Raw genomic sequence first — 23852 nt, 5'->3', positions numbered from 1 at the left:
ATGAGGCGTAAGTGGGACGTCCTCTTGCCATGCCTTCTGTTTGCCTACCGAGAGGTGCCAAATAAGTCTCTAGGGTTCAGCCCCTTTGTGCTTTTGTATGGTCACCCGGTAAGAGGACCTTTGAGTTTCCTAAAGGAAGGCTGGGAGCAATCTCCCAGGAAACCTCCCCAGGATGTATATAGCTACATGCTGGCCTTCAGAAACCAGACCAGGCGTTCAGGGATCTCACTCAGGCGAATCTGGAAGCCAGCCAGGAAGAGATGAAGCGGTGGTACGATCAGAGTGCCACTCTGATTGAGCTTCAACCTGGACAGAAAGTGTGGGTCATGGCCCCTGTGGAGACTTGTGCGCTCCAGGACAGGTGGACTGGTCCATATGAGGTGGTGGAGCGCAAGAGTGATGTCACCTATCTGGTGAACTTGCGGTCTCCAAGGAACCCTTTGAGGGTCTTTCATGTTAACCGCCTGAAGCCCCACTTAGAAAGGTCCGAAGTGGGCATGCTCCTATCGACAGATGATGGAATGGAGGAGGAGACCGAGCGTCTTCCTGACCTCCTGTCTGCAGCAGAGCAAGATGGGTCAGTGGATGGTGTCAGCCTCTCTGCCACACTGACCTCTGATCAGCAGCAAGATTGTCGCCAACTGTTGGGGCAATTCTCTGATCTATTTTCCTTGGTTCCTGGTGTCACATAGTGGTGCGTCCATGATGTGGACACTGGCGACAGTCCTCCTGTGAAGCACAAGGCCTACAGAGTGACTGACAGGGTTAGGGCTTACATTAAGGAGGAAATCTCCAAGATGTTTGCTTTAGGGGTCATTGAGTCCTCCAACAGTCCTTGCACCAGCCCAGTGGTCTTTGTCTCTGTAGTCCACACAGAACCGGAGTTCAGACACACCTGAACTCCGGTTCTGTGTGGACTACAGAGGGCTCAATTCAGTCACCAGGACTGATGCACACCCCATCCCCAGAGCTGATGAGCTCATTGATCGGTTAGGGGCTGCATTGTACCTCAGCACGTTTGATTTGACGTCTGGGTACTGGCAGATCGCCTTGACCGATGGGGCTAAGGAGAGGTCAGCATTCTCCACACCAGATGGGCACTTCCAATTTCGGGTTATGCCCTTTGGAATGAAGAATGCCCCTGCCACCTTTCAGAGGTTGGTCAACCAGGTGTTGGCTGGACTTGAGGATTTCAGTGCGGCATACCTGGATGACATTGCAGTGTTCAGCGCTAGTTGGGAGGAACACTTGCAGCACCTCTGGGAAGTGTTGATGACACTGCGCAAGGCAGGCCTCACGATCAAGGCAAGTAAGTGTCAGATCGGGCAGGGCTCCGTTGTGTACTTGGGTCACCATTAGGAAGCGGCCAGGTGGCGCCCCTACAACCAACGATTGATACCATCCTGGCATAGGAACCCCCAATGACTCAGACACAGGTGAGAGCCTTTTTAGGACTGACGGGATACTACAGGAGGTTTGTCAAGGGGTATGGCAACATTGTTGCACCCTTGACTGAGATGACTTCCAGGAAGCAGCCCAAGAAAGTGAACTGGACTGACACCTGTCAGAAGGCTTTCGATGCCCTGAAGACTGCCATGTGATCAGCACCCATGCTTCAGGCGCCCAACTTCTCAAAAGAATTAATTGTACAGACAGACGCTTCAGAGCATGGTGTGGGGGCTGTTCTATCACAGATTACTGAAGAGGGCTTTGACCAACCTGTAGCCTTCATCAGTAGGAGGTTACTTCCACAGGAACAGAGGTGGAGTGCAATTGAGCGTGAGGCATTTGCTGTGGTCTGGGCGCTGAAGGAGTTGAGACCATACTTGTTTGGGACTCACTTCCGGGTTCAGACCGACCACAGGCCCCTCAGATGGCTGATGCAGATGAGGGGTGAGAACTCAAAGTTGTTGAGGTGGTCCATCCCCCTACAGGGGAAGGACTTTACGGTGGAACACCGCCCTGGTACAGAACACGCCAACGCTGATGGTCTGTCCGGATTTTCCCGCCTTAGTGAAGAGAACTCCCAAGGGGATGGGTAGTTCTCCCCACATTTCAGCTGGAGGGGACACTTGTTAGACCTGACATCATTGGCGTGAGTCTCCCTTCCATTTTTGACGGATTGCCTCCTCTGTTTGATATGTTTTTGCTGGATTTATGCTTTGGGCACTGTTCCACTGCTAATCAGTGCCATAGTGCAAGTGCTACCTATGTTAAATTGATATACTGATTGGATTCCATGATTGGCTTATTTGATTTACTTTCAGCCCTTAGTACAGTGCACCATGTGTGCCCAGGGCTTGTGGATCAGGTGCTGCTGGTGGCCTTGCAGCACTGATTGTGCTTGTAAACTATGTCTCAGGCCTGCCACTGCAAGGCCTATGGGTAGTCTGTGACTACCATGTCGACTTGGCCAAGTGTACCCACTTGCCAGTCCCTAAACCTTCCCTTTGCTTCATATTAGACACCCATATGGTAGGCCCAAGGGCAGGGTGCATTGCAAGTATAAGGTAGGACATGCTCTGATGTGTGTAGCATGTCCTAATAGTGAATTACAGCCATTTTCGTTTTTCACTATTGAGGGCTACGAATTTGGTAGCGCGCCTTGCATCGCAAAATGCGATGCAGTGCGCGCTACCAAATTCGTTTTATTAATTAAATTGTTTACTTACCTGCAATTATCCATATGCCGGTTTTTAGCACCCTCCACCCCGCCCCTCCCCCTCCCCTCCTCCCTGCCTCCCTGCCCCACCGTAACTCCCTCCACGGGCCACAGCTAGTGCCCTGCACTGTGAAAGGAGAAGGGGAATCATGTCAACAGAGTGCTCCAGAGTTGTATCTTCCCTCCCCTGTGCTGGCTCCACCTCCTGTGGGGCGTCTGATGTTTCTGCCCTGCACAGTGAAAGGAAGAGAAGAGTCATGTAAACACAGTGCTCAGGAACTGGTTTAAACTAGGCAGAGGCTTCTCTGCCTTCAGAGAACAAAGGATTTTGGGGTATAAATATTGGGACCCAGTCCCACAGACTTTAGATCACTTCTGGAACAAGAAACCTTTCTGCCAAGGAGAAGAACCAAGAAAGCTGCAGGAGTTTGGACTGCCCCTCTGCCAGTGGGCTATTTGCTGGGTTGGCCTGCAGTGGTTGCTTCATTTGCTAAGGGAATGGAGAAGGAACTTTTAAGGACTTTCATTTATCTACAGAATATTCTCCAAGGGCTTGAACTGTGCTTGCCTCCTGCTGAAGTCTCAGGGCCAAAAGACTTCACCTCCAGCTCCCTCCTGAATTTCCTTGCTGGGAATTCTGACTCCAGTCACTTGCGTGCCGCTGGGAGTGGGAAACGCGACGCATCGAGAGAAGCGCGTCTTTGTCGCATCTCCCTGGAAGCGTGCGTCCATCAAAGCTGTCTGCTGTCGCATCACCAGAGAGTGCCGCCGACGCATCACCGGAGAAGCGTGTTGAAGGGCCTGTCGTGGCTCCAAAGTACACAGGTGTCGCAAGGCTGCCAGGGCATCATCGCATCGTCATCGCATTGCTGCATCAAGGGCGCCATCTTCTCGCATTGCAACCAGATCGACGCATCCCATCAAGGCGCCTTCTTGTGCACCGCATCGGGCCGGCAGGCCGAGAATCCACGCATCACCTCCGCACCGGTAAGGCTCACGACGAGTCCCCTACTCTGCGCAAGCATTGAGGAAGGACGCAACCGTTCCCCCGGGTCATGGAACCGACGCATCTCCCCTTCTGTGAGTCCTTTTATTTACTTTGCGTCCCACATCCAGGTACTTTGTTGAGAACTTTGTCGCATCTACCAACAACTTGAACTAAGAGACTTTAATCATCTTTTTAAGTAACCGTAAGTGTAGTATTGTGGGTTTTTGTCGTTTGTGGTTTTGTGTTTAAGTCTATATAAAGAATACTTATTTTAAAAAAACCTGTGTTGTGTCCATCTGTAGTGTTATCACTCTATTACTGTGTATATTCACAAATGCTTAACACGCTGCCTCTGAGATAAGCCTGTCTGCTCGTGCCAAGCTACCAAGGGGGTGAGCAGGGGTTATTAAAGAGTGTAATCCCCTTATCCTGACTCAGAAGTAAGGGTCCCTATTTAGACAAAGGTGATAACCATTGCCAACTAGAGACCCCCAGATCTAATAGTTATGTTTTTTAATTTAAGTAAAGCTCTTTTTTTGACGCTAGGTTGAAGATATTTGTCGATGAATTGACCAACTGGCTCATGTATACTACCGCAGGTAGATACTATTGGTCTAAATGGTGGATCTATTTCGTCCTTGTGGATTTTTGGAACCATATATAATACGGGACTCCTAGAATTTTGTTTAATCAAAAAGTTGCTGTTTTTTTATTTTATCACTCCGGACTCTTGTGCTCTATCCACTAATGCTTTCAAAAGTCTTGCAAAATCACTGGTGGGATTTCTTTCCAATTTCATGTAGGTGGTGTTATCAGAAATGTGTTATTTCACATGTTTCTCGTAATGGGTTGTATTGATGATTACTAATGCACCCCCTTTATTAGCTTTTTGACAAACAATCCTTGTATTATTCGCTAGTTTCTTCAACATATCCAAGTCTTTTTGTTTGATGTTCTTTGTAATTTTTTTGTTTTTGGTTTATTTGTGTCAATTCCTGTTTGATGAGATTTTCAAAAAATATAAAGTTTTGTGGCTAGTAGGAGCCATGAAAGCACTTTGGTTTTTTAACCCACGTAACTCATCCGAATCTTCTTTTGAACTATAATCTTGTAAAATGTGGTAAAAGAAGTTTCTCAAATGTAGCTTTCTCATTAGCTTAAACAGGCTCACTTCTAGTTCTAATGAATTTGTTTCTGTAGTTGGGACAATTGATGTTCCCTTTTGTAATAACTTCAATTCAGTTGGTGTTAATTTGTAGTCAGAAATGTTGATAACTAAGTTTCTTTCAGAGTCTTTTTCTTGTCCTTCTTGGGCATTGTAGTACTCCTCGTGTTTGGATGTTATTTTTCTTTTTCCCCTCCTGGGTCTCCTTTTTCTGATCGGCCTTGTTCTAAAAAAGTATGTCCTGAAGTAGATTGTTGTGCTATCTCATCCCTTGATGTTGGTTTTGGTTCACTAGATATCAGTGTTTTTAATGAGTAATTTGATGTTGTGTTCTCTCGGTGGTTTCTCTCCCTGATGATGACGTATCTGTGTGCTGTGTGTAAGGGCGATTTTGGCGTCTCTGAGCATATACCTCCGCCATGTATATACCTCCCCCAATTTGTAATCCAGGGTTTCTCTCCTGAATTTTCTTATTTTACGTTCATTTATTTCCTGTGAGTGCTTCGATATTTGTATGTTAATGTCCTTCAAGATTTTAGACCAATCCTCAGCTGACATCATGCTTATCGATTCATTAGTGACTTCCACAATTTCTTTAGATAAATCTTCCAAGATGTTGGACAATTCCTCCACAATTAGCAATAGTAAATCAAGCAAACACTTGTTTAAAATCGCATACCAGCATACTTGGAATTTTTTTGCATTTTTACACAGTGATGGATTTAGTGCAATCCTCAATCCACAGGGTATGCGTTGCGCCCTATGATATTTTATTAGTGTACTAGCAGGTAGTCGTGGTTTATTTCTCTCTTCGATAAGTATATGAGTTGTTTGTTGTTCTGTTCCTTGGTCCTGTTAGTAGTTGCTTGTGAGGTTTCTTCCTTTGTCAGTGCATAGATTGTAGATGCTTCTTCATTTGTAAATGCGAATGTTTCTGCTCTTTGGTCAGTTGTCTTTGTGATTTCATCGTACGACATTGTTGTATTGATTTCAATTTAGTTGAGTGGTGTGTTGCTGGCTGGTGAGCGGATATTCGTTGATGAAGATTAGGTGATAGCTTGTGCACAACCTTTAGAATTCAATGTTGTTTTATAGTGACGTTTATTATATATTTTAAAGTTTTTTGGGTACTCCCAGTGTGACGTTTCCGTCCTATAGACACTTCTTAGTACAATAGTTAGGTAGTGCTTCCAATACTCTTGGTTGCATCCCCCAATGCGCAATCCACTTATGTCCTCCAAGAGGGTGTATTAAATTAAATGATAACGTTAAACTCTGTTGTTTTTATTTCCTTTCATTCGTTTGATTGAAATTCACTTCTTTTCAATTTTTCAATTTTTTCAGTTCTGCATTATAAATCATTACATATGTTCAAAATACTCTAATGCATTTCAAGCCGAATCGCTCTTCACCAGGGAGCAAGATCTATAATAGAATCATTACACACTTTGTTTACTCTGTGTTTGTCCATATAGTTATTCATTCAAAGTTTATCCAGTATTAATTACACACTTTTCACATGCATTAATTCATGCTATTTGCCTAGTGATGTGTGTGATCATGCATTGAATTTGTGTAAAAAACGTGATTGACACAGTATTTATATCACTTGATTTAACCATAGTGTATGTTGGTTCGTGTGACTTATGTTAAAATGCAGCGTTTTACTCACGGGTCTGATGGCCTCAGCCTTTTAAACGCTGTAATAGTAATCAGAAAGAGACTGGTATTTAACATCCATGATTCACGTTGGTTCGTGAAGCATTGATAACTTTCTAACTCCCGCGCTTGCCTGCGCTTGGAAACACTTACTTGTGGGCAGGCTGCAATGCTCTCAGACGAGTTTATCTTGGGCAGCGTTACTCTGTTGTGTCTATAGGACGAAAACGTCACCCCGGGAGCACCCTAAAAACGTAAAAAGATATAATAAACGTTACTATACAACAACATTGAATTCTAAAGGTTGTGCGCAAGCTATCATCTAATATTCATCAAAAAATATCAACCAACCCAGTTGGAGCAGAGTTTCTCTCCTCAGGAGGGTTCCAGGGTGCTATTCTACCATAATGTCAAGTTTTAAATATCACGCTTCAAAAATATGGCCGGAACAAGGAGTAGCAAATGTAACAAACGCTAATGATTAGCAGTGCTGGTCTGGCCGTAGCGGGCCCTGGGCGTTTTCCCGGTGGGCCAGAAAGGTGGGGGCTGCAATATAACCCCTTTGTAACAAAAGCTTCAGCAGTGTTGCAGCAGCAGGGTTTCCACCAGCCCCCCCCCCCACCTCCCGGGCCTGTCCGAGTTAATATCAATGGATGGTTTGCATTCCCAGTCTGGCCGTGATGATTAGTCTGTGGTGTAAATTACAGGGATGATATATCAGAAATATAGGGAAAGAACGTTGTTAAGTAAGAAATATACTGTAACTTTCAAAATGAATTCACCATTGAGTTGCACTTTGAAGAATATGGTAATTCGTTAAAAAAACTCTGCCAACAATAACCTAAAGTTGTGTACAAATATAGAATGGTAAGAAATATGAACTGTGCATGGTATCCGATACATGTTCAGTCTAAAACTATGGGGCATATTCTCAAGAACGTGTGATAACCATCGCAAAAGTTACTTAACGCAACTTCCAACATCGCAGTCTATCGCGGGAAAATTATGCTGTGTTAACCAAGCATTCTCAACACGGCGGTACCATGCGATAGGCTCCTGATAATGCGTCAATTGACTGCATTAAAATCAACGCCACATCGCAAAAATGCAAAGCGTGAATGCACAAAAAGCTGCAATGAGGCCAGTCGCGATACTAAAATCAGCGAAAACCAGCAAAAGGCCTGCAATCCACACATGTCAGGTGGGAAAAATCACCATAAAAGTAGAAAACAAAATGACAAACAAATGCCAAACAACAGCGAAGCACAATGGATGTTGCCAGAGCAAGTACGGCAGAGAACCAGGATCCCCCAAGCCCCCCGGAGGACCTGCCTGGAACCTTGGGGTCAGGGAAGGGCAAGGAGAAGAAGAGTAGGAATTTTTTACCGTTTCGTGGAGATTTGCGTAACGCGATTACGCATATTCCGTCCACCCCTATCGACAACAGAACACAGGACACAACTGGTGCCAACTGGGTGTAGACATTGGCCAATCACAAATGGCATTGCAGGGAAATGTGAGATGACTAGGTACATGTACAAACACACACACGCACATGTCTGTTGTCGGATTGTCCACTGTCCCCATCATATAGGCAGCTCCTCATAACCAGCCACGATGTACACAGTCATGCAGTCTTTATGTAAACATGTACAATGCGACAACACAAATGTGAACACATTGTTAAACTGCATCTCCCCTTCACATTTCAGAGGGACAATCAACACCTCATGCAGAGCAGCCCGAACCGCTCTTCTCTGATGAGGAAGAGGACCACCACAGCTTCGACTCCGATGCCCTCCAAGAGTTCATTGGCAGCCTCAGCAGCCCACCTCCAGGAGCAGGGCAGCCCAGCTGTAACAAGGACATACCACCCCCTGCACAGACCACACAGCAGGCAGCACCCACCACCACGGCTGCCTCCCAGGACCCCCATGAAGAACACATGGCCTTCCAATGCCGTGTGTTGGGATGCAAGGAGCAGCTGGCTGAACAGGTGCGGGTGGGCTTCGACCGCATGGCAGACAAACTAGATGTCATACGTGGGTGTCTAAGTCCTATCACGGACCACTCACAGTCCCTAACGACACCCACCGTCTGCTCCATGCTCTCCAAAGAACTATGGCTGACATCGCCAGAGTCCTGACTCAGAGACCTGAACGACTGACTAGTCAAAGTGGCTCTATCGAGCCCGCCCAGGAGGTGGGAAACATGCAGAGGCTCATGGAGACCATGGAGCGGGCCAATGCGGAAAGAGCGGCTACCACAGCTGCACACCAGCGAGTGGTAGCTGGGTTCCTCAATGACTTTAAAACCATCCTCATGGCATTGCTGCCACAAGGCCTGGCACTGATGCATGCTGCTGCTACCACCACATCCACCTCTCCGCCCCCTGAAGTGTCAGTGCCCCACAGTGTGGCAGACATTCCACCTCTGACCTCTGAGGTGTCTCTGCCACACAGTGCTGGAGAAAGGCCAGCACCACCCACACGTGAGGCAAATGGAACAGCAGAGGACGAAGAGGCGGATGAAAGCGCCTATGTGGTAAGAAGGTCGCAATTGCATTCATCTCCACCATATGGCCGGTTTCAGCTTGGTTCTGCCCTCTGCATCATCACCATCCATTGTCCCCCGATACACTCTGCGACACTCACCTTGGACCTTGCAATGGACTGCTGTATTCTGCTTGATTGCCATTACACAGCAAACATACTGTGTACTGAACTCTTCCTCTTCCTTTGGACTCGTCATTCCCTGAAGGACTCTGGTTGGCCCTCCACGGACCAACATTGTAAAGTGAGGCTTGCATGGCCCTGTACTGCTCGAGATGCAACACTCTACTGAATGCACATTAAACATTCTGAATCACAAGATGTGTCGTGTCTATGGTCTTTCATATGTGGTAGTATTGATGAATGTGGGGTCAGTGAATTCCCCTACGTCCATGTGGCTCATGTCGTTGACTTGGGTCACAGGGTGACACATTGCCGAATGTTGTCTGGTGGCGCCGATGCAACAACAGTGACACACGCATTAGTTACTTCCTTGTCCAGCCCCATACAGAACCATGCCCAGAGCACCGAGGTCATTGTTCAAACCCTCACGCTGGACTGGCATACGCCAGGTCAGCCCACTATGCTTACGCTCCAGGGGGACAACAATGCTACATGTGCCAGGACTTACCTGTGTGGATCTGCTGCAGACAGATCTCTTTGTCAGCATGCCATGGCCACTCCCTCACGGCTGTTCTGTGTTTGTTTTAATAAATTTTCATTTGTTGCTTTAAAGGTGAATGTGTGATGCTCATTTTTGTGTCGACACATGCATGTAACCAGATGTGATTGTGCGACATCCGGCGGAATATTTGGTACATGACTCCGTGTAATTGATGTGGCATGTCTTCATCCGGGGGCGGTGTCCTGGGGAGGGGGGGGGGGGGGTCCTGGGGTTGGTGGCAGTGGGTGTTGTGGCCCTCTTGGGTTTCCGGGATGCAAAATCAGTGGCTCCATGGCATCTGTTGTTCTTCAGGTGTGGCTCTGGCCTTGGCTTCAGTTTGTCGTGCAGGCTGTGGTCCGACTTTACACCAGGTCAGAGCAGGTGTTAGTTTCCTACTGCTAATGCGCCTTATGGCATGTTTTATGATCTTATCGCTGATCTGGCTGTTCATTGAGAATGGTGGGGAGTGGTGTTGTTGCGGCTTTTTGCTCGGGAATGCCTACTCGGCGATGTTTTTTGCGGCTGCTATTGCAGGTAAACTGGTGCTATGGGCTGTTACCACCAGTTTGTGAATGGGGCGATAAATTTATCGCAACTTTGGCTGCGATAAAGTGCCATTACCCTGCGATAGCTCCTTGAGAATATGCCCCAATGAGTTCTGTGTGCTAACTTGATAAGCAAACATAGCTCATGACCTAATCAAGTATCCACACTTTACTCAGCTTAACCACACAGTCAACACTGCTAGCAAAAACCGTCAACTTGACCCATCAGCTGAAAGAAAAAATTGCTATTTTTGCCAGCACTAAAAAATGCTAATGAACCCATCATCAATTTAAGAAGAATGAATTTTGGCTAGCAGCACAGTGAAATGCAGATAACTGAGCTCATGGTTGCAGTGCACTCTGAAGTCGGTGTCAGCAGTAGCCTCAGGCAAATACTCAAGACAGACTTTGAATCTGAGTCCAAAACTCCATAGAGGTAGTTCCTTCCTCCCTCAAGCACCGTTTGCATTTCTTCCATTACAGCCACAATAATTAGTGTGTGCTGCTCGAGGGGCCAGTGTGCCTGACGTGTTTGCTGACGTGTCATTTGGCAAGACGCCCTTGCCAAGATGTGCAAGATATTGCATGTTATTTTATATCTTACTCAACTCCACTCCACTGTTCTTTTTCGTATTTATTAGAATTTGCACTCATTCCCTTCAATGTAATTCCATCAGAAGGAGATATGGCTATTTTTTTAGGTGTGCAGACAGTGTTTCCACACCTATTTCTAGGATATGATTAACAAGACCAAATAGACTGTTTCACCTCGGCGGTCGTGCAACCATTGCAGAGAATAGCTATTAACATTCAAGTGGTAATAACGTCTCATGCCCATGGGTCGTCAGGGCACAGTCACCCCATCACTGTGTGATATAAGTGAATATTGCCGGGGGACTGTTGCATTCATACGGTCTATGGTAGCCAGTAGACCAAGCTGTAAGTTATGAAAAATATGGTGTAGATTTTTCCCAGCATGTAAGTAGAAATAAAACAGAAAAAAAAACTTGAAAAGGCATTGAAAGAAAAATAATAACAAAAGAACGGATATATTTTTGGGTCAGAATTCGACTCTCATGCCTATGCACAGCACCCCCTCCTAGTGCCAGTGCTAAATTACTATACATGGGGGATTCATTTTTCTTCTTAATATATCTATTACTTTAGCATAGTTTGTTTTCCTAAATACATCTGTGATAGCTCTGAACCTGAACTAGCAATAAGGTGACCTTGTTCGATATTTAATTTACCCTTTCTTTTATTGTAGATTGCTCTTACGTTTTCCGCTGTCTTTGGTGTCATTATATATCGAATTACCACCGCTGCAGCATTAGCCATGAGTACCAACACGGAAACCAAGGCGAATGCTCGAATAACTGTGACTGCGACCGCTGTCATCATCAACCTGGTTCTGATTCTAATTCTGGATGAGATTTATGGATCTGTCGCTAAATGGCTTACAGAAATTGGTAAGGCAAACACTTAAAGTGAGAATGTAACATTGTTTTGCAGCACATTGTTGTTGGTGACGCTATACATGAATAACACACCAAAGACAAGTAGTGCAGTTTATTGAATGTTTCTAAGAATATAAATCCAATAGATATGTCTTAGCTAAGTTATGATCCTCCTTTCAGTAATATAAGCATACTTTCTGTCAGCTATGCGATGTGATTATTTGCATCCTACAGGTAATGCCAAGCAGTTGCCAAGTAGTGGAACTTTTCCTACACTCCAAAACTACAATGTAGCAGATTTCCTTTCACCTCTAAAATTTGTAGTCCACAGAAGACCTGGGCATTGCTGTCAATGCGCCTTTGAATTTTCAACATACTCACCCCCTTTTGAAAAACAATGACAATGGCAGGGGCCGCATGGGAGGCCTGCTATTCTGGGGCACAGATCTGTAAATCTAAGAATCAGTGAAAGCCAGCTTTTTCTTTAAGAGTTAAGTTGTTGTGACTTCGTTTAGAGGTGACTTTTAATAGTAGGGCTGTCAATCGAAAAAGGCATCTCAGACTGTTCAGATCTTGGATATGCTAAACTTTGAGAGAGATGGCTTAATTGGAGGGGACTCAAGCTTCTCCATTTTAATAGCTGCGGATTTCAACATTTAAATCTATCGAAAATCACTCCTGTGATGTAAGTGAAGACGAGATTAGGGTTGTTTGAGATTGAGAAGGTTTTACTGGTGCAGTGTTGTAAACTGTTGTTGAACACTCTTCGATCATCAGTAAAGGAATGAAGTTAGTGGTTTTAGCAAACAATAGTCAATAGTTGGCTTGCAGAATAAAACATTTTAGCAGGAGAATTTTCTTGTGAAGTAAATTCTGTGAGCAATTTTCTCTAAAGCAATTCAAATTACTTCTGGCCTCGTGGACCTCCCCACATCCCAAAGATGATGGTATTCTGCCATGTGATGTGTGTGTAATGCAGTCCATTTGTAATTTCCCTTTTGCCAGATTTCAAAGGCCACTGATAATATTTCCTTTTCACCGGAAAATCAGTTAATCATGTGTTCGCCCAGATATTTAAATTTTTATGGGAATGGATTGCTGGCACTTCCTAAAGATGTATTATTACATCACTCTAATGAAGAAAAATAGATAGCTTATCAGCCTGATCCATCTGATCAGGACAAGGCTGTACCTGGGTATAGTAGGCAAACCAAAGAGAAAACCTTCAATAGATTACTCTTTTTCATGCTTCTACTATGACACAACTGAACTAAATAGTGCCAAAAATGTGTGTATCAGTGCAAAGTCTTTGGAAAATGATGACACACAATGAGAAACTAAAGTGTGCGTGTCACTGTAACAGTCACTGCTAAACTTAGTGTGCGTGTCACTGAGAACTGAAAGGGCAATGACACACTGGAACAAATTCAAATGAGTTTGTCACTGCTTATGAGATTGCTGGCCCCCAAAATCGAAGAAGAACTGTGACACACTAGTAAACATTCCAGTGAGAGTTTCACTGAGCACAAATTTGCTGGCCCCATGAATTTTCAAATACTCTCCTTGCAGTACGTACAGTGTACTGTTAATGCACATTTTTAATGTAGAGCAAAGTGTGCGCATCACTGTGAGAAAATGCCCATAGGCACACGCCTGACGTGCAACAACTTGCTGACTGAACGGGTATACCAACTATAGATATTCTAGACAACTGTGAGACAATGCAGAGCTAGATTGCCTATCATCGTGAAGAAAATGTCTTTTGAATGGCAGCATAAAATGGCTGCTTACATAATTCACATCTTCCCAATCCAAAATGGCTGTTCTTACATGCAACGCCCACTCACAGGTACGTAGCTGACAATCCATACAATGCGTTCCAGTGACATAGAATGCAGCAATGGCCAGTTGCTTCCACAATTAGGTAAATTAAAAAAAATAAAGTACTTACACATCCAATAACATAAGATTAGCGGATGCACTAAAATCAGTATAGATACCTGATGTTCTGACAGAGCTCGCTGATTCTCCCTACAACGCATTTAAGGCATCTGTACAACAGCAAAGTTTAAATGGAACAGCCAACAAGACTCTTTAAAAGGCTCAGGCAGGTATTAGCTTAACCCCTTCGACGCTCATGACGAGCTGGGCTCGTCATGCAGTAGCCTCCTGCTACGCTCATGACGAGCCCAGCTCGTCATGAATGTGCGAGGATCGCGAAATCCCAGCACAGCAGGGGAATTCCCATAGCATCCAAGAGGTTAACTTGGTTATTGTAATAAAGATTCGACATTTATATCAATAAGCAATCTTTTGAGAATTTCAGTTAAGAATGTCACAGTTTGCATTAAATGCCAAACATTTAGGCAATCATTAGTCACCACATGAGCAGCCCTAACCAACTGAACCAGGGGCAATTAATATTTAATCCAAACAATGGTTCAAAGTGTTCAGAAAATTACCTTAGCACAAACATATCAACAACAAGCAGTTAGTTAAGACAAAAAAATTTATATAACTGACGCAATTGTGGTCACAATTAATGGAGGACACATTGTTTTGTTTGTTGTAGTTTCAGTGTTGCCCTGAAACTCCTTCTTCTTTGTAAGCTCTCCTTGTCTGCCACCTGTCTGGTAGTGTATGTTTATCAAAATGTTATATGTACCAGCTTACATCTCTGAGCTTCATAATACATTTTTATTGAACACATTTTGTATGTCTTTATAGATTTTTCTTATATGGCCCGTTGCTTTACTCTTTACTTTTATGTGAGCATTGTTATATACATTTTTTGTCTTAACTAACTGCTTGTTGTAAACATTTAGGCAAGGCTTCATCGGATAGTTATAATAAGAATCAGTTTACAGAGTTAGAGAGTCCCACTACTATTTAAGACAGAAGGATAGTTTGTTTGTCTAACAGATGAAATCCTATGAACAAGGGGAAATGGTTCAGATTTAAAGTCCATTAGAGCGAGTCCATTAGTATAAAAGAAAAGTAATAAAGGAAAATTAAATGGTTCGGCAAAGAAGGTTTCGGTCCATCAGCTACCGGGCATAGCATCAGCAAGGAAGTCAAAAAGTAAGAGGATAGTAATCATCAAAAAATCGATCAACATAGCATCCTCTCACAAGGAGAAAGGAAACGTATGGTGTTGCCCCTCCTTTGAGGTTTCTTATTTTATAAAGTCTCGAGCAAAGTTCCTGTCATGTAGCATCACACCACCATCGAAATACTGTCATATGATCAGCTTCACATATTGTCATGTAGGACACTTGCAACAGTGGGATGCTTTCCGCTGTTAGTCATGAGAAATGAAAGATTGGAAAGTACACATAGGCCTAATATCAAATGAAAAAGAAATACAAAGTATCCATCTATAGCAACAGCTGAAATCCTGTTCACACAGGAATAATTCACTGAGAAAATTGAAAAAACATTTTGGAATGTCAAACATTACACATGTACAGAACAAATTAAGCAACATTTCACTAGTTGTATATGGACCATTGAATTAGGTCAGGGAAAGGTCAGCATTGAAGAAAAAGCATTTTCGAAAAAACCTTTAAATTGGCAATATGCATATTAAATGAAATAAACTTTAAATCAATATCAAATATAATGCAAGAAATCATTTCAAATATTTATTTATTTATAGAGTTTTATATAGCGCGAACGTGACCCACGAAGGTATCAGAGCGCTTCACAGTAGAAGATTATTTAAGGATGAGGTAGACTACAGTCAACAAAACAAATTTCCCAGTTTGTAAAGAAATAGAGATCAAAATAAAAAAAATACATAGCAAACATAGAGGACCAAAATAGGATTCTGCAGAAAGTTGTACATTAGACAGTTGGAGAACGTTAGGAAATGGTGCTACATACATATTATGACTTTGAACAATAGTAAATATATATATAAAAAGAGAAAAGAAAAAAATATATATATATACATACACATATATACACACACACATATATATATATATATATATATACATACATATATATATATATATATTTATATAACCTACTGGCGGTCGCCAGTAGGTATATATAGTTAGGATTTTTTTGAATAGGGATTTCTGAAAATTCTATGTTGAATAACTTTGGCGTTGATGGACGGAATTGGCTGAAATTTTCAGGAAAATGGCACATTTTGTTTCTGTGCGTCCCCTGAAAGTTTGGGGGGGTTTCGTCAAGCGGGGGCCGAGAGAAAAGGGGGGTCCCAAAACGTGTTTTTAACATTGAGTTTTCCATAGGGTGGTTGGACTCACTTTTAGCTCGAACGGCTGAATGGATTTCTATGAAACTTGGCAAAATTGTAGAGACTGTTTGCCCGATGTGCCTTTGCTAGGTCTCAAGATATGTGCTCCAGTGGATTTTGAGAAATTAACGTTCAAAAAAATATATATATCTGTGACAGCGTCCCGGTTAGCGCCCCGGTTCGCGTACCAGACGCGTAACGGAACTTCACGAGGAGAAGCGGATTTGGCTCTCCGGTGACTCTCAACATTCTAAACAGTCCGGAGCGGCCGCCATCTTGTCTCTCGGTAGGATCGAGAGACAAGAGGTGGAAATAAACGAAGGGGGAAATGAATGAAAGGGGCAAGGTAGACCCCTCCTGACCCCCTAGGATTGATGTGGGGGCTATTAAAGGGCCCCGCGGGGCAAAAAAATGAAATACATTTTTTTTTCGATTTTTCGCGGTGGAAGCGCTACCCGGATAGCTCACCGGTAGCGTAACGGGAGTCCGCCATCTTGTGTTTCGGACGAATTTAGTCACAAGATGGAGGATAAACAATGTTGTTTCTGTGCGTCCCCTGAAAGTTTGGGGGGGTTTCGTCAAGCGGGGGCCGAGAGAAAAGGGGGGTCCCAAAACGTGTTTTTAACATTGAGTTTTCCATAGGGTGGTTGGACTCACTTTTAGCTCGAACGGCTGAATGGATTTCTATGAAACTTGGCAAAATTGTAGAGACTGTTTGCCCGATGTGCCTTTGCTAGGTCTCAAGATATGTGCTCCAGTGGATTTTGAGAAATTAACGTTCAAAAAAATATATATATCTGTGACAGCGTCCCGGTTAGCGCCCCGGTTCGCGTACCAGACGCGTAACGGAACTTCACGAGGAGAAGCGGATTGGCTCTCCGGTGACTCTCAACATTCTAAACAGTCCGGAGCGGCCGCCATCTTGTCTCTCGGTAGGATCGAGAGACAAGAGGTGGAAATAAACGAAGGGGGAAATGAATGAAAGGGGCAAGGTAGACCCCTCCTGACCCCCTAGGATTGATGTGGGGGCTATTAAAGGGCCCCGCGGGGCAAAAAAATGAAATACATTTTTTTTTCGATTTTTCGCGGTGGAAGCGCTACCCGGTACGCGAACCGGATAGCTCACCGGTAGCGTAACGGGAGTCCGCCATCTTGTGTTTCGGACGAATTTAGTCACAAGATGGAGGATAAACAATGTTGGGAATGGGTATAAGGGGGCACGGGAGGCATATCCTGACCCCCTAGGTTTTCTGAGGGTGGCTGAGGAGGCCCATATATGTAAAAAAAAACAACCTTTGTTTTTTCAAATTTTCGCACGGTTAGCGCCCGGTCCGCGCACCGGGTAGCGTTCCGGAAAGCGTAACAAGGGGAAAACCAAGGGAAATAGTAAAATAATATTTTAGAGTGCTTTGAGGTAGGGTAGCTCTGAATAGAGCTGTTGTGTTGTGTGGGTGATGTAAGTACCAACATGTAGGTACCAATGAAGAGTCTAAAATTCAATGTACACCGTCTCCTCTGTAGATATTTTGTATGTTCTAATGTGGGTTATTTAAATGTAAATGTGTGGAAAAGCACTTCATGCTTTAAAGCAATTGTATTTTTGAACTGATTGTTCTTTCCTCTTAGTCCTCCTCTTTGTTTTTTTTCCCCACACTCTTCTTCAGCATGATAGTTGATAAATTCGTTCCCTCAAAAAATTTATATACATAAAAAAATTATATTAAATACATATAAAATATATTTTTCCTTTAAAAGAAGAATACATTTTACAGCTTTTGATATTTGTTATTAAAAAACCATTGAAATTCACTGAAAAAACCATAGGTTATAGACCATATATAGTTAGGAATTAGCATTTACAAAACCTTGAAAATTCACTGAAAAAACCATAGGTTATAGACCATATCATATCATAATCCTTCAGCCAGACACTTATACATCCACTCATTCTTCAATATGTAAGACATATTTTAACTTTACAGAAACATACAGTCACTGGATGTTGTCATCAGTGATGTCATTTGAGATGTCATCAGTGATGTCATCAGTGATGTCACTGACCATGTCATGAATGATGTAATATGTGACATGATCAGCAGTGGATTGCGGGTGCGCGATATATAGTTAGTGCAACTAACTATATATGCGAATTTCAATGGTTTTGTGTGAGTAAAATAAGGTTTTGTAAATGCTAATTCCTAACTATATATGGTCTATAACCTATGGTTTTTTCAGTGAATATATATATATATATATATATATATATATATATATATATATATATATATATATATATATATATATATAAATGTGATCAAGGCCGTGGTCGGCCGAAACGCGTAATGGTGGTGTGGTGGTGAGCAGAATAAAATAACCAGCACTGATTCCTGGGTTCGTCTCATCATTTCAGATCGTGATTGCTGTGACGTTTATTTGTATATATATATATATATATATATATATATATATATATATATATATACGTATATACACACACACTTGGATCATCAAGCGTATCAACATCCAGCTAGTATTGAACTGCATACAATTATAGGGCAATAAGGGTTGTGATGAAAATCTTAAATTCAAATACATCCTATACTTAAACTTAGGATATGAATTTGCTCATTAGTAGACTTTTTACTTCCTTTCTGAAAATAGTAAAGGAAGTGATTCCACGGACAAGTGGTGGTAGAGAGTTCCAAATCTTTGGTGCAATCCCTGAGAAAGCTCTACAGCCTGTTCTCTTCTTCTGGAAGGATTGGGGTTTCAGAAGGAAAGTGCTTGTTGTCTACAGCCTCCAGATATTTCCAACTTTAGCGCCAGGTAACTAGGTGTATTGTTGTGAATTGCTTTATGCGTCATGCATGCCACTTTAAGGTGTATTCTTGCCTCATAAGGCAACCAAATCAGTGCTTTCAAGGTTGGTGAAATGTGACTGTTTCTTTTAGTTCCTGATACCAGTCTAGCCACGCCATTCAGAGCTGCTGTCAGCGGAGCAAGTCTGTATTTAGAGAGACCAGAGAGGATGGAGCTTCCGTAGTCTTGTCTTGGTAGGACTAGAGCTTGTACTGCAACTTTTAGATCAGCCTGAGGGAGGAAGTGTTTGAGTTTCCTTATATACTCATCTTGTCATTAGCTCCCTTGGGGGCAATAGATATTTGCGACTGCATATTCAAATATTTGTCAATGGAGACACCTAGGGATTTTGCCGAGTCTATGATGAGGGGGGCACAGTCAAAGGAGGTGAGATGTTTTAACCAGAGGTCTATCTGAGCAGCGTGATTTGGAGGTGAGATGAGAATGAATTCAGTTTTTTTGGTCTTCAGCATGAGGTGGTTGTTAGAGAGCCAGCTTTGCATGTTCAGAAGCGTAGTGTTAAGAGCAATGATGTCATCTGGTGAGGTGATTTTCAGGTATAACTGGGTGTCATCCGCGTACAGGTGATATAGAATGTTTGCTGATTTCAATGCATTCGCCAAAGGCTCCATTAAGAGATTGAAAAGAATGGGTGAGAGGGACGATCCCTGAGGCACACCAAGTGTGACCATGCAAGGTTGCAAGAGTGAATTCTTCATCTTGAATCTTTGAGATCTATTGTTTAGGAAGGAAGAGAACCATTGTAGCACAAGAGGTTGTCGTGCCTGACCGTATCGAAGGCGGAGGATAGATCAAGAAGAATCAAAAGGCATGATTCGTTATGGTCAAGCATAGTTAGTATATCATCCAGAATGTGAGTGAATGCAGATTCTGTGCTGTGCCCTCATTCGGAATCCGATTCAGAAAAAGGGGGTGGTGATGAACAGAGTGCCTGAATTAAGCAGACCACTCTTACCCAGTCCAAAGATCAGGGCTTGATCCATCACCGTTTTTTAGCTCACTGCACCATCCCAGCTCAGAACTTGGCTATATGCAAATTAGTCTGTTCCTGTCCCAGTGCATGATGGGAACAGGGCAAACCAAACTACCAAGCCAATTCTTATACTGGGAAGGAAACAAGCTTCCGGGGACCGGTTTCTGCCATTTCAGGCGTCGTCGGCCCGGCTTGCTTGAATCCTGATGGTGCAATGAGCAAGGGACTCACATCTGAGTATACCCTTCCACGCTTATAGTGGACAAAATGATTCAGAAAAAGGGGGTGGTGATGAACAGAGTGCCTGAATTAAGCAGACCACTCTTACCCAGTCCAAAGATCAGGGCTTGATCCATCACCGTTTTTTAGCTCACTGCACCATCCCAGCTCAGAACTTGGCTATATGCAAATTAGTCTGTTCCTGTCCCAGTGCATGATGGGAACAGGGCATACCAAGCCAATTCTTATACTGGGAAGGAAACAAGCTTCCGGGGACCGTTTTCTGCCATTTCAGGCGTCGTCGGCCCGGCTTGCTTGAATCCTGATGGTGCAATGAGCAAGGGACTCACATCTGAGTATACCCTTCCACGCTTATGGTGGACAAAATGATTCAGAAAAAGGGGGTGGTGATGAACAGAGTGCCTGAATTAAGCAGACCACTCTTACCCAGTCCAAAGATCAGGGCTTGATCCATCACCGTTTTTTAGCTCACTGCACCATCCCAGCTCAGAACTTGGCTATATGCAAATTAGTCTGTTCTTGTCCCAGTGCATGATGGGAACAGGGCAAACCAAACTACCAAGCCAATTCTTATACTGGAAGGAAACAAGCTTCCGGGGACCGGTTTCTGCCATTTCAGGCGTCGTCGGCCCGGCTTGCTTGAATCCTGATGGTGCAATGAGCAAGGGACTCACATCTGAGTATACCCTTCCACGCTTATGGTGGACAAAATGATTCAGAAAAAGGGGGTGGTGATGAACAGAGTGCCTGAATTAAGCAGACCACTCTTACCCAGTCCAAAGATCAGGGCTTGATCCATCACCGTTTCTTAGCTCACTGCACCATCCCAGCTCAGAACTTGGCTATATGCAAATTAGTCTGTTCCTGTCCCAGTGCATGATGGGAACAGGGCAAACCAAACTACCAAGCCAATTCTTATACTGGGAAGGAAACAAGCTTCCGGGGACCGGTTTCTGCCATTTCGGAATCCAGATTGGTGACAATCTAAGAGGTTGAAGTTCTCAATGTGATTGCATAATTGGATTTGAACACATTTCTTCAATAATTTAGACATTGTGGTGATGTTGGTTATAGGACGGTAGTTGTTAGGATCAGATGGAGAGGCGTCAGCTTTCTTTAATATATGAGTAACCTGTCCTATTTTAAGACAGTCCGGAATGACACTTTGACTCAGGGAGGCGTTTACAATTTTTGACCATAATAGATGTTTTTAAAATCTTGACAGGGCAGGAGGCAAGGGGTCCGAGAAATTATTGGAGGGGTTGATTGCTTGGAGAGTGTTGCCGATAGTTTGTTGAGAAATTGTCGAGAAGGTGTGCCAAGAGGCATTATTTTTTGTGACTTCCCCTTGGTTATTAAAATGAGCTTCAAATAAAGCGCCCAATTTGGGATCTTGTGCCATGGGTTTAGGGGTGGCCAACTTTGATTGGATGTCTAGCTCAATAGCACTAGTCTTTTCATGGAAGAAATTGGCAAGCACGTCACAAGTAGGAGTGGCCAGATCATTTAGCTCACTATGGTTAGTTGTATTGCATGATTGTTGCTTGACGATTTCAAAGAGTTTTTTTGGACGGTTGCTAGCTTGGTTCAGCTGAGTTCGGAAAAAGTCTGCCTTTGCCTTAAGAATCTTCCTCTTGTAAGAATTCCGTAACCTTCTGAGGAGCTCCAGGTTGTCAGTGTTAGGAGCCGATTTCCAAAGACGTTCAGTAGCTCTTAGCTGTCTACGCTCCAAGTTCAGATCTTCATTGAACCAGGGCTTGAAAATCTTAGAGGAGACATGTTTTTCCTGTAACGGCGCTATGGAGTCCAGAGTTTCGAGCATTGTGTCATTGTAGAAGGTTGTAAAGTAATGTACATCAGTTATATCTGTCATGAGGGTCAAAGTGGAGTTGCATTGGTTTACCAAGGAGATGTGATTCATGTTTTGTAGATTCTGTTTCAATTGCCTTGATTTTGAGGGTTGACTCCTTTTTTGAACAGCTTCGATATTGATGGAGAAGAGGATGGAATAATGATCAGACCAGTCGCAAGCGGTGATGGATTCCAGTAGAATGATGTTTGGTTTTGCAATGATGAGGTCCAATGTCTCTCCCTTGTTATGTGTTGGACTGTCACAGAATTGGAATAACTCCTGTTCAGCCAACAATTCTTTTAAGCAGCAAACAATCTGATCATTTGCATTGCTCCAATGGAGGTTGAAGTCACCTAAGTAAATATGAGGAATTAGAGAGTTGGAATTGGATGCCATGATCTCCATAACCTCATCGATACATGTCAAATTGTCACCTGGGGGGTGGTAAAATATATGCAACTTACTAGTGATACGCTTAGCATCTGAGATACTAATTCATAGGTAGTCACACGAGGATAGCTCAATGGAATCCGTTTGTTTGACTGATAGTGAGTTACGATAAATGCAGGCTATCCCTCCACCAAGTTTCCCAATCCTATCAAATCAGATTAGATCATGGGAGGGAGGAACCAGTAAATCGAGGATGGGAGATGAGGAGCTGTTTAGCCAAGTTTCTGTGAGGATCATAATGTCTAAATCATCATCTGAAATGAGATTGAAAATATCAGTAGCATGTTTGCTGGCAGATCTACAGTTTAAAATCCCACACATCAGCTTGTTAATCGAGGGGATTGAGGTTATCCGTTCTAAATTGATATTTGTGAGGTTAACTCTATTAACAGCTCTGTTTTTGGGTGTAGGTACTCTGAGGGGGTTGGTTACAATGGTTTGAAATATTGAATACGTAGAACTTTTCAAACACAAGGAGATGATGGACGGAGCGCTGAAACTTTTCAGACACTCATCCCCAGTCAAAGATCTGGGTTGAATCCATCATTGTTCTTTAACTCACTTTGCCACCCCAGTACAGAGAAGTATTTTCACTAGACATTATTACATGGAATAGCTAATGTTAGAAATACTCTAATATTCATATAAGTATATCATTTCCTAAATTCACACTGCAAAATTCATTTTTTACTTTTCATAAACTATAGAATCTATAGTATTATTATATGAAATGTCAAAATCGTACCTAGTTTCTACACAATTTGCTTAAACTTTTCTAAATTGTGCATTTCAATAAAAGGCTTTAAATGCAGTAGGCCACTTTATTACCAGCACAATTCCATCAGTAAACATTAATAAACAACATGTTAATAAGAAATTCTCATTGGTGCAACTTGTTTACATGTATTAGTATTGCTTTGTATGTGTGTTTTCTCCATCCTGCATTTTAAAGCGTGCTTTTACAGTGCTTCTACTACACTTGTCTCAGTTTCATGTGTCACTGGGACTAATGTGTGCAAAGTGCACTTTCAGCTTTTTGTATCTTTAATCAGTAAATCTGTCGTATATTATGAGTTTTAAAATCTTGTCATCATGTGCATAGTCAGTCGTCGATTGCTTTCTAATAGCTACTTTATCAGCATGTTAAAACTTGACTAAATAATGTCTATGTGTTATTCTTCTCATTTCAGAGGTCCCAAAAACTGAGAAAACATTTGAAGAAAGATTAGTATTTAAGGCATTCCTTCTGAAGTTTGTTAATTCATATGCATCGATTTTTTATGTTGCCTTTTTTAAAGGAAGGTAGGTTGTTACATTTAAATTAAATTCACACATTTTGAAAATGATATAAGCAAATGATATTTACACTTGGCTTGGTAAATCACAGAAAATAGTTTGGGAATGAAGAAACTGTACATTGGCAGTTCATATACAAGATAGTGTAATGACACAAAAACTGATGAGTGTATGTTCTGCTACCTAGCTGGTCACTGCTTGT

At 42.9% G+C, this 23852-nt stretch overlaps 1 protein-coding gene across 1 annotated transcript in view; it reads left to right on the top strand.

Moving 5' to 3' along the window:
• ANO2 (anoctamin 2) overlaps positions 1-23852 on the top strand; it is a 1767324-nt gene that overhangs the window by 1517217 nt on the left and 226255 nt on the right. The window contains exons 16-17 of the mRNA XM_078673987.1: positions 11503-11704; positions 23545-23656. Of these exons, the coding sequence (XP_078530113.1) occupies positions 11503-11704; positions 23545-23656 (314 nt within the window). The remainder of the gene's footprint in view (positions 1-11502; positions 11705-23544; positions 23657-23852) is intronic.

The sequence above is a fragment of the Lissotriton helveticus genome, chromosome 1_1 (genome assembly GCF_964261635.1).
Source record: "Lissotriton helveticus chromosome 1_1, aLisHel1.1, whole genome shotgun sequence".
NCBI lineage: Eukaryota > Metazoa > Chordata > Amphibia > Caudata > Salamandridae > Lissotriton > Lissotriton helveticus.
This window is presented reverse-complemented; position numbering and strand designations above follow the sequence as displayed.